This window comes from Herpailurus yagouaroundi, unplaced genomic scaffold (genome assembly GCF_014898765.1).
Source record: "Herpailurus yagouaroundi ecotype Mexico unplaced genomic scaffold, PumYag 160, whole genome shotgun sequence".
Lineage (NCBI taxonomy): Eukaryota > Metazoa > Chordata > Mammalia > Carnivora > Felidae > Herpailurus > Herpailurus yagouaroundi.
The window spans coordinates 6889111-6907941 of NW_024412401.1; the positions used below are offsets into that span (position 1 = coordinate 6889111).

The following is an 18831-nucleotide window of genomic DNA, read 5'->3' on the forward strand; positions in this document are numbered from 1 at the left end:
AGTGCTAAGGCATTGCCTCACTGCTTATCAACTACATGACCTTAGCAAGTCTCTTCGCCTTTCTAAGCCTCAGTGTCCTTATCTGTAAAATGGGATAAAAATAGCACTCACCTCATGGAGTTGGGAGAATTGCGTGGTGCATGTCAAGCTCTTAGCATTGGCACCCGACTAGTAATGTCCCACCTGTGGATTTTGACTCTTACTATGACCTTGGGCACCTGCATGAAATGTCTGGTCATTACCATACCCACCTAAATGTTTCCTTGCTCCATTAAGGTCTCCATTAGGGGTCCTGCACACCACCTCAGAAGACCTGCCAATAACTCTGCACCAGCCACTGCTCAAACTCCTGTCAGAGACACGCAAGTGTCTGTGGGAGCAGTATCTCCCATGCATGTAGAAAAGGTTGTGTTTCATGGGTATAGTCATTGTGTACCTCGTTCTCTTGCTTTCGTTCCAACTTCCAAAGCCGCCCAGGTCACTAAAGACATGAACTAGAATCAAAAGGAAACCAGCAAAGATTGGAGTCCTCAAGGCAAGGCCCCCGGAGAACAGCAGTCTGCAGAATATTGGCTATTAAAACGCAGCTCTTGGCCTCCCTTCCAAATACAACAGTCGCCTGTTGATTAAAATATAACGTGTGAAGGTCTTGGGGACATTTTTTTTTTTTTGTCACCCTGCCCTCCTTCTGCATTAAATTATCACACTCCCGCTTTGGCAGCTCTATGGCTTTGGTGGCGTTGTTTTAAAGCATTTCGTCAGGACTGGTGGCCAGCTCTCCCATGAGGGAAGTTGCCCTCCTCAAAGGTCACATTTACAGAGGTTCAAACTCAAGAGTACTTTCTCCCTGATCGAGCGATGCCTGACAAGATGGGCAGTCCTGGGCTTTAAGCTGCATTCTCCGACACGCAGCCAGAGTCCTACCAATCACAGAGGCCTCCCACCAGCTGCCTTGTCTACACTTCATCACCCCACACACGCCCACTCTGGCCTGACAGTGTGATGTGTACGCAGGTGTCCAGGAGGCTGTGGTGAGCTGCCTGAACAAACAGACGCGGGAGCCTGCTGATGAGAACCTGTGCGTGACCAGCCGCCGACCCCCCCGGCTCCTCAAATCTTGCAGTTTGGATCCCTGCCCGGCCAGGTAAGGGGCGAGGGGCGCGGCGCCTGCCCTTGCTTCCCAGGAGCGCGTTCAGGGTAGGGTGCATCTGTCCACAGCGCAAGACCAGAACGCTTCTTGTTCAAAACCCAGTGTTTTGAAAACCAATTAGCATCAGTTCAAACTTTTAGTCAAATCCACTTAAGTTTAATTGAAACCAGGGCTTTGGAATTCCAGCCCAATGGTCATGCTCAGGGTCCAGAAAGCTCCGTACACTGAAATGAGCCCCGTGGCGTCTGTGGCTGTGCACGTGCTGTCGTGCTATCTCCTAAAGGAACTTGAAGGACCGCAGTCTTCAGGGTCTCGGCCACTTTTAGCTGGTATCCCAAGCCCTCACGGCATAGTAACAGATTGGCTTGTGGACTGCAGGGTGGCTGGGTGGTATAATTGATCTGCTGTGAAATCCGCATGCACACAGCATGCAGATTCATTATAGCGTGCTCTGGAGTGTATGTGTGTCATTCCACATGCATAAAATCAATTAGAGCATTTCATTTTTTGGTCCTGCCTGGGTCTCGTTTTTACCCGACCTTGAGCCTTAGTTAATCAATCCAATCACTGCTCCAGTCCACACAATTTTATGGTGTCTTGAAAGACTTGCCTGCAGATACTTCTCTGGAACAAATCTCTGTAGAAGCTAAGCCATCTCATCGGTGATTCTGGTTTCAAAGGGAGATGGTTAAAGAACCAAAGCCAGACTTTCAAGTGTACTGATGGGATGAAGAATGTTATGAGATAAGGTCATATCCTACATAGGAAGGGGAATGCCGTTTCTGAACGATATCTCTTCTGTTTCTGCAAAGTAACATGGAAGAAGCAGGGCGTTGCCTTTAGGCATGGACAATAATTTGCTGAGGCAGCTTGTCTTATTTCTCAGTCAACAAAATGCCTTTCTTAGGAACTTAAAGGGTACAAATTACAGGCCAAATCAGGACACACGCTGATAGTGACACTTCTGCTGGTCACCAGAAGTGTTCCATGTATATATTTTTTTCAGGTTACCTTTTTTTAATTTTTTTTTTTTTAAATTAATGTTTATTCTTGAGAGACAAAGAGACACAGTGTGTGCAGGGGAGGGACAGAGAGAGAGGGAGACACAGAATCCGAAGCAGGCTCCAGGCTCCGAGCTGTCGGCACAGAGCCGGACGCGGGGCTCGAACCCATGAACCGCGAGATCGAGACCTGAGCTGAAGTCGGACACTTAACGGACTGAGCCACCCAGGCGCCCCGAGGTGTTTCATATATCGATCTGGATGGTGGGCTCGCTTCCCCCTTCCGATGCAGAAATAAGGAGGGCCTATGGTACCACCATCTCCATGGCAACCGGCAAAGCAGTCAGCCACTACTTGGAGTAGCACCCCACCCAGGAGAACAGCAGCCAGAAAAATAGAATCGAGGGCCAGACCCAGAAAAGGCTAGATCTAGTGCGTAGAATCCCAAGAAACCTCTTTTCTGTCCCTGTTTGACCTGGTCCCTCATCTCCCACCTAACCTCGCAGTTTTCCAGTTGGGCAGACCTAAGTGCATGGGCAAGGGGGTACAAACCTCTTCCGTCTGTCTGCGTTCTCCCAAGAACAAGCAGAGTGGGTTGGGCCTGGACGGCCTGTAAGGACCTTGGCTAGGAGGTCCAGAGGTTCTCACCCTAGCTTTGTCACCCACCAGCCATGTGACGTGGGGCAAGATGTCTGCCCTTTCTGTTTCCGTATATGCAAAATGAACAGGCGGTAGGAGATGATCTGAGGTGACCACATCCTTCTCAAATATCCCACGAGTCTTCGTTAGTCTATAGGCAGACACACTGGACCGTTACCGCTGTGTGCTGCTAATTGATGTCATTTCTGTTCCGCTTACTTACCATCACTTTAAAAACAAGCCTAAGTGTCTAACCACATTCCAGTGTGGTAATGACATCCAAATGCTGTGATGAGCTGAGGCAATGCTGAGAAGTCAGCACCCGGGACCAGCTAAAGATCTTGTGGGATTTGCAGCCACTAAATCCGACCCTTCCTGGGCAGCAGAAGGAAGAAGACACAAGGTGTTACTTCCCATCCTCAAAGTACTGAACATAGTTAAATTAGATAGGCTTAATTTACTCTATGACCTTTATATTGACTCCAAGACAAGGACCCTTGTTAGGCTTAACTTTATTGCATTTGCTCCAGATAAACTCGGTGCTTTAATCTCCCACCAGCCAATTATCAGACTGACAGGCAAGGCCTCTCTTACAGCGCACAGCCAGGGGTTCCTTGGGCCGACCGTCCAGAGCTGAGTATTTGTAGACTGATGCTAATTAAAACAAGAGAGGGCTGACATACAGTGGCCTGATACCACTCTTCACCTCGTGTTAAAAAGCCAAAGCAGATTTTCATCTTAAAAGTGAGTCATGTATGGAGGTGCATTTCCTGTGAGCTATTTCAGTGTGACATCAGAGGGGAAACAATCTCTCATTCGGAAACTAGGTGTAAGGTGTACGTACATAGAAGAGAAATGGATTTGGTAGGGACATAATAGTATACTGTTTTCCCAATAACCTGTTCCATCGAATAATTTAAATCTTTAATTCACAATTCTTTTCGTGTACAGATCAGTGTTCCCTGCACATTTTAGGGTGTCCTCTAATGGGCCCCAAGTTCCTATGTATTGTCTTTTGGGCTCTTGGTCTGTGCTGATGTCCGTGTGTTCAGAGCACCATAGCACTTTCTATGGGACATGCAGAAATGACGTTTCCAGTCTTGGTCACAGGGTTCACGTCTGAGAGGTGGCCACCAGTTAGGACAAGTGGCTTTCCCAGACAGCTGTCAGTCCTAATACACAGATCAGAGAGCCACTTTTTCCTCTTATGTGTGGTCAGAGTTATCACACAGAAAATGCCAAAGGCCTAGAGGGTGCGTCCCCTCTGGGCATCTTTCTGAGATTAAATATACCTTCTCCTGACTTACTCTGTGTGGATGGCAGGACTGGTATCAGAAGCGCATGTCTAACTTTCTCCAGGTTCCCTGCATTCTCACACCCAGCTCTCCACAGCAAGGAGGAGACTCTCAAGCTGGAGGTGTCTGATTGTTCCAGTGTGTGTGTGTGTGTGTGTGTGTGTGTGTGTGTGTGTGTGAGAGAGAGAGACAGAGAGACAGAGAGACAGAGAGACAGAGAGACAGAGAGAGCGAGCAAGCATGGACTGCCTGCATTTTTAAGGCACTTTAAAAAATAGTAGGTACCTATTGAAGAGGACTGTATTTTAAAGAAGTCCACACTATCAGCTCTATGTCCAAACCCACCTCTCTCTGGAACTAGCAGCTGGCATACTGTTTGACACATAGCAGGTGCTCATTAAGTGCTTATTGAATACATGGGCATAATGGACCAGGACCAAATGTATACAGAGTAATATTTTTTAAATTTTTTAATGTTTATTTAAACATTAGAGAGAGAGAGAGAGAGAGGGAGACAGAGTGTGAGTGGGAAAGGGACATAGAGAGAGGGAGACACAGAATCCAAAGCAGGCTCCAGGCTCTGAGCTGTCAGCACAGAGCCCGACATGGGGCTCGAACCCACTAGCTGTGAGATCATGACCTGAGCCGAAGTCAGACATTTAACCAACTGAGCCAGCCAGGCACCCCTATACGGAGTAATATTTAGATTTGAGTATTTTTTTTTAATTTTTTTTTTCAATGTTTATTTATTTTTGGGACAGAGAGAGACAGAGCATGAACGGGGGAGGGGCAGAGAGAGAGGGAGACACAGAATCGGAAACAGGCTCCAGGCTCCGAGCCATCAGCCCAGAGCCCGACGCGGGGCTCGAACTCACGGACCGCAAGATCGTGACCTGGTTGAAGTCGGATGCTCAACCGACTGCGCCACCCAGGCGCCCCTAGATCTGAGTATTAATGATAGCTGGGAAGACACCAATGCTATCTCTGTTCTCCATCCTCTATCCCCTCTCTTCCACCCACCAGATGATGCTAAAAATGCCATTATTAGAGTCCCTTCTATAACTTTAAGGTTTTAAATATCAACTCAAAGTATAAATAGACTTAGGATAAGTAACCCCTTATGTTACCTAGCAGCCATGTATGGCAAAGTATCCCCCCAAATAATAGTGAGAGGGCAATCCTTAATAGAGGAGAGAGCGGACCCAATGGAGGTTGAGTGACTTGTTAGCACTACCCAGGGAGGAGTCTAATTGTCAGGAGAGATGGAAAGTAATACAGCCCTTAACAACCTTGCCTAAAATTGGCCAGAAGAAATTAGGACCGTTTTTACTTGTGAGCTGACAATGAGAATAGTGCATCAAAGTTGGCAGCAAAGATGTTTTAATTACAAGGAAGAAAAACTATTTGAGGTACCTTTAGCACCATCTCTGTCATTTGTGTCTAGAAACCCCTCCACTGCTCACCTTCACTGGTGGGATAGACCAGCTTAAGGTAGAAATGTTCAAAAAGGAGCTAAAATCAGTCATTAGGAAAGAGCTTAGCCTCCTCTTCCAAGTAAGAAGGCTTCTGACTATTATAGTTATGCAAGTAATATATGAATATTCTCACTCTTTAAAAGTCAAGCATAGCAGAAGTAATCAAGGAAGAAAGACATGTGTCCTCTTTTCACCACCATACTCTACAGCTCCAGAACCTTCTCCCTGGAGATAGCCACCGTTAATGGTTTGGGACATAGCTTTCCAGACCTTTTTCTATGAATTTATATACATATATAAACATTTACACATACATAAGATTTTCCTCCCTTTGCAAATGGGATCATATTGTATATATTACTTGGCAATTTGATTTTTCACTTAATAATATGTGCTAAAAATCTTTCCCATCCCTAAGACCACCAAAATAAAAACCAGCAGATAGCTTTAGACCTGTGTTCAGAGACTGCTGTGTCATGTTTAGCTACATGACCTTTTTGGTTCCCCAGATTCTTCATCTCTAAATAGGATTTTAGTGGGAACTCAGAAAAATTCTCTTCTTCTCTTTCCTTTCTTGGTGAGAAGTACTTTTAGTTTGAAATAAAACATAATGTTTTGTATTCTGGACTCACATTTGATGAGATTTTCTCTCTTATTCAACTGAGTCTGAATAATTAAGTTTTACTGACCATCTCCCTGGTTTATACGAGCGGTGACATGAACAGCCCAAGGAAAGCCAGAAAGCACTACCTTAAAAAAAAAGAGGGAGAGAGAGAGAGAGAGAGAGAGAGAGAGAGAGAGAGAGTATGACTGTTATTAATTATAAGCATTTGATAGCTTGGCCAGCGTGTGTTGAAAAGATTTGGTAAACGTACGTGGAGGAGGGGAAAAAAGTAAGCAATGAAAGCCAGATGGCTGAAAATGAAGGAAATTCCAGGCAATTTCTGCAGCTTTGTTCTAACATACTTTTTAAACTAAACTTTTATTTCTGTGCAACAGAGAACAGCTGAGTGGTGCAGAATAGATAAACAGTGAAGGGGGAAAAAAGCCCATAATTCCAGGAACAGCACTTGGTTTCTGCCCCTCGCCCCAACCCCAGTCTCTTTTCTCAGACCTAGGGTGGTTCCTCAAACCAGCAAGAACTATAAAAGAAGTTTGAGAATCCCTATTTGAGACGAGAGAGTTAAGAAAAACGTCTTAAAGGTCACAGAGTCTCCTCTTTAAAAGCAGACTTCACAATGCCTATTTTATTATTCACTAACAAAATCCATGCGTACTAGCAGCAAATGATTTCCAATTTCTAATTTTCTTTTATACTGGCTGAAAATGGCTAGAGCAGAAGGTGTTGCCTTTTTACACAACCACGTTTTAATTTATTTGATGGAGCTTTCAAAGCTTTGCAGGCACCTTCCCCTTTGACAACTTGTTTTAAGGGTTACTGTTTCAACATGCTCTCCAAATATTGGTTTATCTTCTGCTGTGTTCCCAGAGTTTCCATATGCTGCCTTTTGGCTCTGTCCGTACTAACTTTTAAGCACTTAAAGCAAAAGCACACCAAAGCTCATTGGCGTCCACAGAAATTGAGTCCAGATTTGGAGGCCATATTCAGGCGCCTTTGGAGAGTTAATGCTATTACTAGCGTCATCCTCCTTGGTAAATCCAGATGCATAATTACACCGTCTCCCTCTTTTCTTCCACTGATGGACAAGTTACAACAGAGGAACCTGCCAAGACCTGTTTCTTAACTATTGGCCCTGATTGGCCCAATGGCAGCCTCTGTTATTTCTCTCCCCAGGAATGTGTTGGCCCAGTGATCAGAATCATTGCCAGCAGCGTTTTGACATCAACAAGGATAAACGTCACGTATATGCTTGCCTCAGGGCTTAAATCTCCATTTCTCATAAAGAGAGCCCTTTCCATGGTTACACATCACCTATGATATCAACCTCCAACCTCTGTGAAATGAGCTTTGATGGTATTAGGAATTGTTTTGCATGCATAGAGTTAGTCGTTGCATGAGTCTGGGGTAAGAATCAAGGGACCGATTCTACCTTCCCATCATGGCACCTGAAAGCACAAACGACTCATTCTAAAAACATAGAAACATTAGCTTTAGGAAAACCTGCTCAATTGAGTCCCGGAAGACAAGCATTCCTTGTTTCTTAACATCTCTGTAATTGGACAGCCCCTTAGACCACATAGCTCTGCCTGGACTCTGAGAAAGTCCTTATATAGATCATCGATTGAAGTTAAACTTCTGCACCAAAAATATGGCAGAAAGTGTTTTATTTCTCAATTCATTAAAAAATAAAAGTTTTCTAAGCATCATCAGGTACAGCAGTCTGCTCATATTTGGCCCTAAGAGATGACTGTTTAGAATCCTGTTCTAAAGGAGTGACTAGTTAGCAGAGGAGGAAGATTTCAAAACAGAAACTGCTGTGAACGAGATCAGCATGGGGTTCTGTGGTAGCATGAGGCTGAGGAAATTCTTCCTGGAGGAGGTGATGCCTGTGCTGCGTCCTAAGGCATAATCAGGAGCTGCCTAAGGCAAAGAAGAAAGCAAGAGATGTTGCAGGCAAAAGGAAGGCATGAGCACAGAGGGAAGACAAGAGTGGAAGCTGGTGTTAGAGGGTAAGCCGGGCCAGATCCAGGATGCTCAATGGGCTAGGTTAAGTTGTTTGAACTTTGTGTCCTAGAGGCAGTGGAGAGCCATTGAACGACTTAAACAGGGAGAGCAGAATAGGTATATGTGCTTGGAGAAGAATGACTCTAGCTGTTCACTCAACAGAACAGAAGTGTTAACAGTGGCTAGCTTGTATTGTCTTATAGGCATCTGTACTTTTTCTCCTGTAGAGTCACAAATAGTGTGCTCTGTGTGATCTACACCATTACGTTTTCACGGAGAGTGATAATGACCTCTTGCCTGGGGTATGTTAGCATTTCCTGTGCTCCCACAGTCAAGCCAGGGTGGTGTGGACTCAGCTTGTGCACCTGCCAGGAGGACAGAGCCCAAAGCAAGAGAGTCATAAAGGAAGCAATGAGAGGTACAGTTTGATAATTCCTGGGCCCTTCCAGCTCTAACACTGTTTGATCCTTCGGAGGTAATGATAATTAGCCACAGAACTGAAGCTTTTCAAGAATGAAAAAGTGAATTCTATTAGGAATATGCCTTGAGTCAAATTTAAGTCCTGAAGATATAGCATTTTGGTTAGTCAAAAAAAGGACCTGAGCTTTAACTATAACTTAAAGAGCGCCGAGAAGTCTATAGGGAACAAGATTTGGATTTCCATAAGATAAATTTAGGCAAGAGCACCCAGGATGGTGGAACACTGTAAGGATGAACACTAAAAATATTTCAGTGGTGTTTGTCCATGTGGAAAAGAATAGAAAATATTCTGCATCCCCTGGCTTAGAATGTTCTGGTGTCCTTTAAGATAACAAGGATTTCTCTTCACTCAACCCCCATTGAACAATTTTGTTGAATGCCTATTTTGTGCCAGACATTGGGCTGAGAATACAGTGATGAAAAACCCACTTTGTTCCCTGAAGCAGAGTCTGGGGAATGGTCCTGAGGAAGCCATTGGATATTTCTTATCACAGCTACTTTTAAGTGCCGCCCTTCTAAAGATAGTTATTGAACTAAAAAACCTCCTGCATTCTTCACCGCTCCAAGAGCTGATGTATCTGAACCAGTCATCAATCCCGTTGCATGTAAGACCGTGAGGATGGAACTATCACCACCTGATAGCTCCCTGTTGGAGATATGGTGAGGAAACATTAGAGTTTTATAGTTCACAAACCTTCCAGCTTACAAATCCATCAACAGGGGTAGAGTGGAGACTCCCAAAGTAAATCTTTTCACTTTTTTTTTTTTTTTTTTTTTTTGCCTTTTCTTATGAACCAGTGTTTCCAAAGTCTGAAGTAATCATTTAAGGGCAAGCAATAATTTGGCCAACACTTTGAAAGGAGACTTGTCGCTCCCTCAGTGTACCCAATGACTTCTTTGGAGATTTTGAATGAAGACCTCATGTGCAATTTGAGATGAAGAGATTTCCTGTGACCGTAGTGTTAGAAATCTATGTCACTATGTTCCTTAAGCTTGGAAAATAAAGACATAGGAAAAAGACTTAGAGAAAAAGAGATGTTTAAGCAACATAAAAATGAAGGACTGAAAAAGAGATTGCCCTGATTCGTGCCCAATAACCTGAGGGATACAGTTGAAAAACAGTTCATCCTTCTGAAGATATTATTCCTGTCATGGTGCCCGCCCAAAATGAGGCATTTCTCAGGTTATCTGCCACAGTTACAGAAAGGTCTGTCACAGAGCAGAGCCCAGCCAACTTTCTTTCCTGTGGTGAATCAGTGTTCTTCTTTCAAATTCGTCTTTACTGTTCTTTTTTTTTTTTTTTTCCGTCATCATTTTGTCTAATTATCTTTACCAGGGCTTCAGGAAATTTCTGTGTTTGTGTTAGTGACACACTGAAGCTTAGAGTGATTGTCATTGGATTAACACGGCTCCCAGACCCACCACTACTCACTACTTTCACTACTCACTACTTTCTCATGGAGCTTTTTATTTCACTTGTGGAGTGACTATCCTTGAGGCCTGGACTGACATGGACACAGGCTGCATGCTAGCACAGCTGAAGGGGGTGCCTTCTCTGTGACTCACTGATATTGACTCCAGGTCCTGAGTGAGTGGATATAACTGCCTTTCTGGCTGGCCAGAGGGAGCTCCTCAGGTGATTCAAAGAGCCAAAAAGGGCTTTCTACCCTGGTTGCATAGACCTTGACACTTACACCAGCCGTGGTTTGCTTTGATGGTATATGCGCCTCTGGGAGAGGTAGCTCATGATCATCTGAGCATAATTTTTTAAATATTGCTCCTAATAGGAATCTCAGTAACAAGGGAATGGGTGGCTTCAGGACAAGAACCAAAAGGAAACTTGGCGATGCCAAAGCTCAACATTCCCCAGCAGGAAGAGGAAGACTGCCGGCCATAAGGCAGAAATCGTAGATTTTTGAGATTAGATAGATGTTGGCCTCCTTATTTTCTTCGTGGCCTTAGGCCAACTACTTTATTTCTCTACGACTGGCTTGTCCTTAACTGTAAGATGGAGATAATTGCCCAAACCACAGAGGGGGGTTGTATAGATGATCATGTATGCAAAATCCTCAGACAATTCCTACCTCATGTAATAGATGCTCAAAAAATAGCGCTCTTCCAGCCCTCTTTGTTCCCTCTGCAGGAAACCATACAATGTAAGAAAACCATCCTATTTATTTTATAGTCATTACAGTTTATTTTTAAATTTTCTAAACCAGCTAATGTAGGAGCAAAGCAAAGGGGCGGGCACAGGTAGAGCCTAGCTTCAAGCCAGCTTTCTGTACAGTTCTTGCCAGGTTCCTTAGGTGTCTCTGGAACAGGAGGCAGGAGTGCTGGTTCTCATGGATTCCACCAAGCCTACAAAAGTAGCAGTTGTCGGGACGTTGCATTTAACTTTAACACCTAATCCTATGAGGTGTGTTTTTTGTAAGAACAATAATGAGATGATGAAGTGGGAGCAGAGTCTAAATGTTGCTAAAAAGTTGATATCCTAGGAGATATGATTGAAAAAAGTAATGCTCATGGGCAAGGGAGGTGTGAGTCCTGGAAATGACCGGCTATGTCCTAACAGTCAAAAAAGCCTGTGATAAGTCAGGAAGAAATATAAGTATTTATGTAAATATTGTTATTTACATATAAATAATGTTATTCCTAGCCAGTTGTCTCCTCAAATATTTGTGGGAGAGAGGAGGAAAGGGAAGAAGGAAGGAAAGAAAAAGAAAAAAGTCAGGGTGCCTGGGTTGCTCGGTTGGTTAAGCATCCAACTCTTGATTTCAGCTCAGGTCATGATCTTATGGTTCATGGGATGGAGCCCATGTAGGGCTCTGCACTGACAGAACCTGCTCAGAATTCTCTCTTTCCCTCTCTCTCTGTCCCTCCCCCTCTTGTGCATGCTCGTGCTCTCTCTCTCTCTCTCTCTCTCTCTCTCTCTCTCTCTCTCTTTCTCTCTCTCTCAATCTCTCCCCCAAGATAAATAAATAAACTTAAAAAAAATAGAGTAAAGGAAAGAAGTAAAATCCAACCCAGAATACAGATAAGGTACAGGGCATCTTGTCTCCACAAACTCGCTAGCCTTCACAGGGCATCTTTGAGCAATGTAGGGTTTCCCTAAAAGCTTCCGTCTAGGAGAGCTCACAATATACCAGGCACTGTGTTCCTCACTTTACATACATTATTTTGTTTAATTCTCCCCATGATTTTATGAGGATTAACTGTTCCTAACTTAACTTTATACCTGAGGAAAATGGGTCTTTAGATGGATCACGTAACTAGCTGGCAGCAGGTGCAAATTTTGAACAAGATACGTTTAATTCCAAAGCCATTACTAAAGAGCTTGTGGTTCATCCCTTTAACCATTGCATCCTTTTAACCATGCCTCCCTCCATCCATTGATCTATCCCCTATCCTATTCTAGACATGGGAATTACCACAGTGAAAAGAACCAGCCCTCTAGTCCCATAGAAGTTTATAACCTAGCAAAGATCACAAACAAGTTAATAGGCTCTTCTTTCTTTATCTCCAGCAAATAACCTTCATCTCATACTTCAGTTGCCAAGGGTAAAATATAGTGCTTAAGGGACAGTGAAAAATTCATTTACAGCACACGCTTCTCAATACATATAGGAAATGAACCATGCTAAAAGAGAAACTGAATAGACCTAAAGTGAATATCTTAAAATCCAGCACTTTCATTAGGTAAAGCACTCAGTTCCTTGAAAAAAAAAATTTTTTTATAAAGAAATACTAAGTTCTCCAGAGAGATGCAGCCTGGGCTTATGAATCTGGAAGCCATTGGTGCAACTATCTTGGAACCTTGCATCTTTGCCACTATGAACAACCACTAGCTTAGTTTATGCCTAGTTGATGGCCTGTTCATGTTGTAAATTACCAACACCATTACTCTCTTACACACACACACACACACACACACACACACACACACACACACTTCTCTTTCCCCAGTTTCCCCAGTGCAACCATGGGTCCCTGACTCTCTGACTCCTCTTCTATGCCACTGCCTTCTCTGACTCTCCTTGTACCTCTTTTCTCTCTCCCCCAGAAACTTAATTCTAATTACCTTGCCCTCTGACTACCCAAATTCCCAGATGACCCTTCTTTACCACTTGTGCAGGGCCCCAATTCTTTCAGCCCTTTTTCTCCCACCACCCATCTACCATTTATTCAACTCAACTCAACTGAGAATTGGGAAAGCAAAATGACCTAAGCTAATTCTTACTGAAGCGTAAGTGACTGACCCCCTGTCCTTCATCCCAGCCTTAAAAACATGGGCTTGAGAGCATAAAATCTGGTATAACATCAGTTCATGTAACATACTTTTCACTGACCTTGGCAGATAGTTTCAGAACTTCAGTTTCTTCATCTTTAACTCTTAGGTAATTGTTGTGAAGATATGTATATTAAGTGCTTAGCATAGTAATCAGCACATATCAAGTATACTCAGTGAATAGTGACAGGTATTAGCTGTGGGTGTTTTGTGTTCTTTTTTTTAAATATCTCTGTAAAAAGTTGTGCCTGGCTTGGAGGATGCCGGTGATATGTGCTCACTTTAGGGAACTGGGGCTCTCACTTTTTTTTCCTGAAGGAAAGAGAGACAAGCTCTGTTACAGAGGAAAGTGACTGCCTAGTATAAGCCAAGAATACCTGATTATACCTCATTCTATGAGCTCTAACCCCTGGGAAGTGAGTACTTTCTGCTGGTTAAGGAAAAATTGAACTCAGTTTAGCAAACATTTGTTAAATCTTTGCTGTGTTGTAGGGTCTGAAGAAACAAACACATCTAGGATGTGAACCCTGAGACCAGGCACTAACATTTATTGGAGGCCGCTGCACAAACAGATCATTACAGTCCAGTCATAATGGCCATGGTAGAGATTAAATGGCTATTTTCTGGGAACAGTGATATGAGTTACATAATTCAGATCAGGGAAAGGGACCCAGAAAAGGTGGCCACTGAGCTGAGCCTCTTGTTCTTATAGATGTTGAAGTATTTTTTCCTGAAATTCTATTTAAACATGCAATTGAGGGGTGCCTGGGTAGCTCAGTTGGTGAAGCATCTGACTCTCAATTTTAGCTCAGATCATGATCCCACCATTCGTGGGTTTGAGCCCCATGTGAAGAACCTGCTTGAGATTCTCTCTCTCTCTCTCTCTCTCTCTCTCTCTCTCTCTCTCTGCCCCTCACCTGCTCACGCTCTCTAAATACATACATACATACATACATACATACATACATACATACATAATAAACTTTTTAAAAAATTTAATATATAATTGATATACTACTTATATATTCCCTCTAAGGTCCTACTTCAGGTATTTCAAAGGCCCTTGGGACAGTTTTGTGTTCTGCCTTCTGTCCCCTTTTAGTCTTCCAGATCAGTCTAAAAATGCTTGATTCTTCTGTATTATAAGAGTATCTCTGGTTACCCCCCATTAATTACCAGGGAGGTGATAGATTTATGTCCTATAACCACATAATATAGTAGCAATGATGCCAACTGTTTAAAATAAGCCAGATTAATTTACTATCAGCTTTATTGAATCTCTGTCCCTATGGGTAATACTGGAACTTGAAACCTGATTATTTATGTATAAGTTCCATGTCTCTCCAAGGTACCATGCTGCCATCAGAGAGCTCTGATGGCTCAGGAGATTTGAAAGAAGACCTAGAACATAAGGCCTTGTATCTGTGTAAGGAAGGACCACTTGGCTCAAACAGTCCCTGCCATTTCCCTCAGCTGTAAATTCAAGGTTAAGAACTCTTGGGTTAGACAGTTTTGCAAAGTTCTCTGGAGTTCTGTGAAACTTGGTGTTGTGTAAGTACAAGATACTGAATTATTACTCTCTGTTATTTCTTCTTTTAAGCCCCTACTTCATCTCTTGCCATGTGAGATATTCCAGAGGGTTGGTTTTCAGGGCCCCACTGTCCAATCAGTCCTCCAAATATTGGCTTATTGCACCAGTGCCATCAGAAGATTTGCTTCACACACAGAAACAGCAGCATTACAGAGAAAGCTCAGTTTGGGAACTGACCCTGAAATTGTTTTGCAATTGCAGGAGTAAACAAACAGGAAATTTGTACTCTGGGCTTGGTTAAACGACACAGGCCAAACGTGGGTTTTTGCTTTATTAGAGTCAAAAGTGTATGTGGGAAGACTGTGTAGATGATTGCTGAATATGTGCAGGATGCCCTTTGAGAAGGTGAATTATAGTTCCTAATGGTAGAAACTGAAGCTTATTCATCACTGATGCATTTACCAGGGAAATTTCCTGGAATTAAAAAAAAAATCTCTGCGGGTGGTCTGTTGCCCACCCCACCATACTTTTCCTGCCTCAATTCCTTCCTTAGACTAGCAATCCAGCAAAATCAAAGACTGCAATGCCCAGAGCATGTACAATTTTAGGCTTTTTTAAGCCGTGGAAAATCACAGAAGGAAACTGTTATAAGCAAGGTATTTATTGATGTAAAATTCACCACAACTAGACAGATACCATTTATCAATGCTCTTTTTGGGAGGAAAATGATGCCAGAATTATAATGTGGGGGAGAGGCCGATAGCGGAACCAGATCTTCCTCACAAGATGCACCCCACTGTCAAGCTTGATTTTGTGGCATTTTTTTGCACTAATGGTAGGCCATTTATTTGCAACTGGGGAGATAGTACTGACAGTTGGGGGACCAGGAGAGCTTCCATTTCTCTCCTCTTCTTTCTAGGTTACCTGTAAGGCATTTCCATGGGCCTTCTGCAGGCACATCCCAGGCACACCTAGAAACCCCTTATGTGAAAATGGGCACTGTCATGTACTTTTATCTTTAATTTAATGTAGGTTGACAATATAACTGACCCATGGTGGAGTGAAGTGAAACCACATGTGGGCTGGATTGACCCTCCCTTGATCTAGAAAAGCAAAGTGTTGTTTTCCAGCTCACCCTTGCATACTTAACTCCTCCAGGAGGGTAGTTCTGCAGAACAAGGGGTTGGCAAGAGGTAGACTACTTTTCACCACACATGGTCTTGCCGCAGCTGTGTGTCTGTGTAGGTCTAGAAAGTAGGCCCATGGATTGTATTCCTTTCTCTTGACAAATAGAAAGGTAGTGTGTTGAAATCTTATATATTTGGCTATGATATATGATATCTCACTGCATCTTTTCATACTTAAGTGTGTAAAGTTCCCTTTCCATTGTCTCTCTGAGCATAAGTAAACTTTAAATGTAAGCTCATCCCAACATTTGGGCCAGTGCCATAATTGTTTAATTGTCTGCCTCTTAATCACATTTAAAAGCCTTGAAATCTTCTATATGGACAAACCAGTGTCTGAAATGGATGGGTTTTCTGAGCATCAAATGTATCCATTTGTTCACAAAGAACTCTCTCTACCTGAAAAACTCAATTGAAAACATGAAGTGTAGGTAAGGCTTCCACTCCAATTCCCCATGCCCATGGCAGTTAATAATGATGGGTCAAGAGACTTCACCATGAGTCCACAGTCCTCAAGTAGCTTTGGGAATCCATGTTTGTTGTGGCCAACACTTTTTCCAGTCAGTTATTGGAAGGTGGGTTCTTTTACTTTTAGTGACTGAAGGATCACGGTCACATGAGGAACTTGGTGGACATCAAATTCTCATCATTTCTCAGTCTGCCCTATTAGCACTATTATTAGTACCAAAAGATCATAGAGCTGTATTATTTACGCTCTAAAAAGCCACCAAGTGGCAGGGAGTTTGGCTGACAGACTTGTCTAGAATCTAAAAATCTGACAAATGAGTCTCCCTCAGTAAGTGGGGTTACAGAATCCCAGAATGTAACTTGGCCCAATTTCCTCATTGGATCTGTGAAGAAAGTGAGGTCAAATGTATTAAGTGACTTGTCTAAGTAGCCATAGCTTGCAGAGCTCAAATTAAAAGCCTGAAAAATAGTGTTTCCCAACTTAAAACTCAGTGTTTCTCATAAACAGGTGGACTCCAGAAATTAGTACTGAAATCAGAATTTAGATCGAGAGCCACACTTCCTGAGTTCAAATCCTGGCTGTACTTGAGCCAGGATTTGACACACTGAACTGTGTGTCCTTGAGCAAGTCACCTTACCCCTCTCTATCCTCATTCCCTTATCTTTAAGTGCTAATAGATGATGAAATAATAGGTTCCTCAGGGGTTCTGTGCAGACTGATGAGTTGATATATGTAAGGAACTTATGTGAGTACCTGGTTATTGAAAAATAGATTCCATATAAGAATTTACCAGTGCTAAAGATACACTAAGAGATGGACAAATTATTCAGATGACAGAATAGAGGACCCAGGTAGACATAATATATTCTTAACTAGAATAAGAAAGAATTTTTTCCCCAAACAACTGAAAGGATTTTTTCTTTATATCTCATTAACACTATAGAAATGAATTGAGTATTTTTGTACAGCTAAGAAGATACTAGTTACCTCAGGTAAAAATCTTTTATCCCTTCCAAAGATAGATAGATGGATAGATAGGTAGATGGATAGATAGATAGATAGATAGATAGATAGATAGATAGATAGGCAGGCAAGCAGGCAGACAGACAGACAGACAGACAGATATCAGTAAGAAAAGCATTCCTTACTTTTTGAGAGTGAAGAGTAGAGGGTAAGGGGTCAGGTGAGATATGAAAGAGAAAGGAAGAAATAGTTGCATTCATAAAGCATGAGGATTTTTCTAATAATTGAGTATGAATGATTAATAATCAAGAATTAGGAGTTCAGTTGACTTCCATGTGGCATGAGGGTAAAAACCCTCTCAGTGGTTTCTTGAAAGTCATGGATTCCAGTGTTCCTATTCAGAATTTAATTTCTCGGTTGCCCCACTATTTTTCTTTTCCTAACTGAAAAAAAAATGGATGAAAATCTCTGAGGATCAGAGGGCAGCTAGGAAGTTTTCTGTGGCCTGAGAAATGCTGGGCTGCATGAAGTTAAACCATTAATTATTCCACGCATGGGATAAAACAAGCAAAACTGAAGAGCAAAATAGTTCCTCCAATTTGGATACGGTAATAGCAATAATTCCAAGGAACCACAAATAGGCCCAAAAAAGGAACCCCAAAGGCCCATTCTTCCTGTTGGCCTCTCTTGTGTATGAGAAATACTACTATAACAATAATGACAACAATGATAGTAATGGAAGCTGCTAGGTGGTATTTTGCTCCCACTCCCTGTGCAGCTACAGGTTAATAGGTAAGAATACAGCTAATAATTCTGGAGGCAGAACACTTAGAATTGAATCCTGGTGGGTTTGTGTGTGTGTGTGTGTGTGTGTGTGTGTGTGTGTGTGTGTGTGTAGGCATAATAACAGTACCTATGTCTTAGGTGGCCATGAGGATTAAATGAGTTAGAGCATGTGAAGTTTGTACAACAGTACCCAGTACATAACAAGAATCCCATAACTATTGGGAGCTATTTTTGTCACTTTTGCCCCATTTTACAGAGAAAGAAGTTGACATTCAAAATTTGTAACTTGCAAAAGGTTATAAAACACAGGTGGAAATACATTCCAACCCGAGCTGGAATCCAAGGTCAGGATCAGTCTGGTTGTTTGGCATTATGCTCATGTGCCTTCTCCTTGTTAAATATAACTCAGGGATTTAGGACAATCCATCAGTGCTATTCAGATCCAAGTGTGTTTAAAAATAGTGTTCGAGGGATGAAAGTGCTAGCAATAAATGAGCATCATGGATAATCAAAAACAAATGAGGGGTTTAATAAGCCAATATAAATCCTAAAGTGAGGATTTAAATTTATTCAGACTTTAGCCTGATAATAATCCCTTAACTCACCCTGAGATAACAAAACATCAAAGAGTGAAACATACATTCTATTTGAAGAGATCTTTGAACCTAACTTGAAGAATAATTTTAGGTCATTTTTGTGTGGTCTCATATGAAAACATTTGTGAAAGACCTCACTTTTACTCCTCAAATAAACAGCCTTCAGGGCTAGAGACTGCATGGGCTGCTGTTCTCCATGTCCTATGGATGGAACCCGTGTGTGTGTGTGTGTGTGTGTGTGTGTGTGTGTGTGTGTGTCCCTGCACTGACAGAATTCATCACATCCTGCATCCATAGCTAGGTGCTTCGTCTCCTGATTCCCCATACATCAAACTCTGGAGATGGGGAAAA

General features: G+C 42.5%; 1 protein-coding gene across 9 annotated transcripts in view; it reads left to right on the forward strand.

Moving 5' to 3' along the window:
- Positions 1–18831, forward strand: part of ADAMTSL1 (ADAMTS like 1) — an 885520-nt gene that overhangs the window by 707595 nt on the left and 159094 nt on the right. For all 9 annotated transcript variants that reach the window (XM_040481343.1, XM_040481342.1, XM_040481344.1 and 6 more), the window contains one exon: positions 1015–1144. In XM_040481343.1, coding sequence (XP_040337277.1) covers positions 1015–1144 — 130 coding nt within the window. The remainder of the gene's footprint in view (positions 1–1014; positions 1145–18831) is intronic.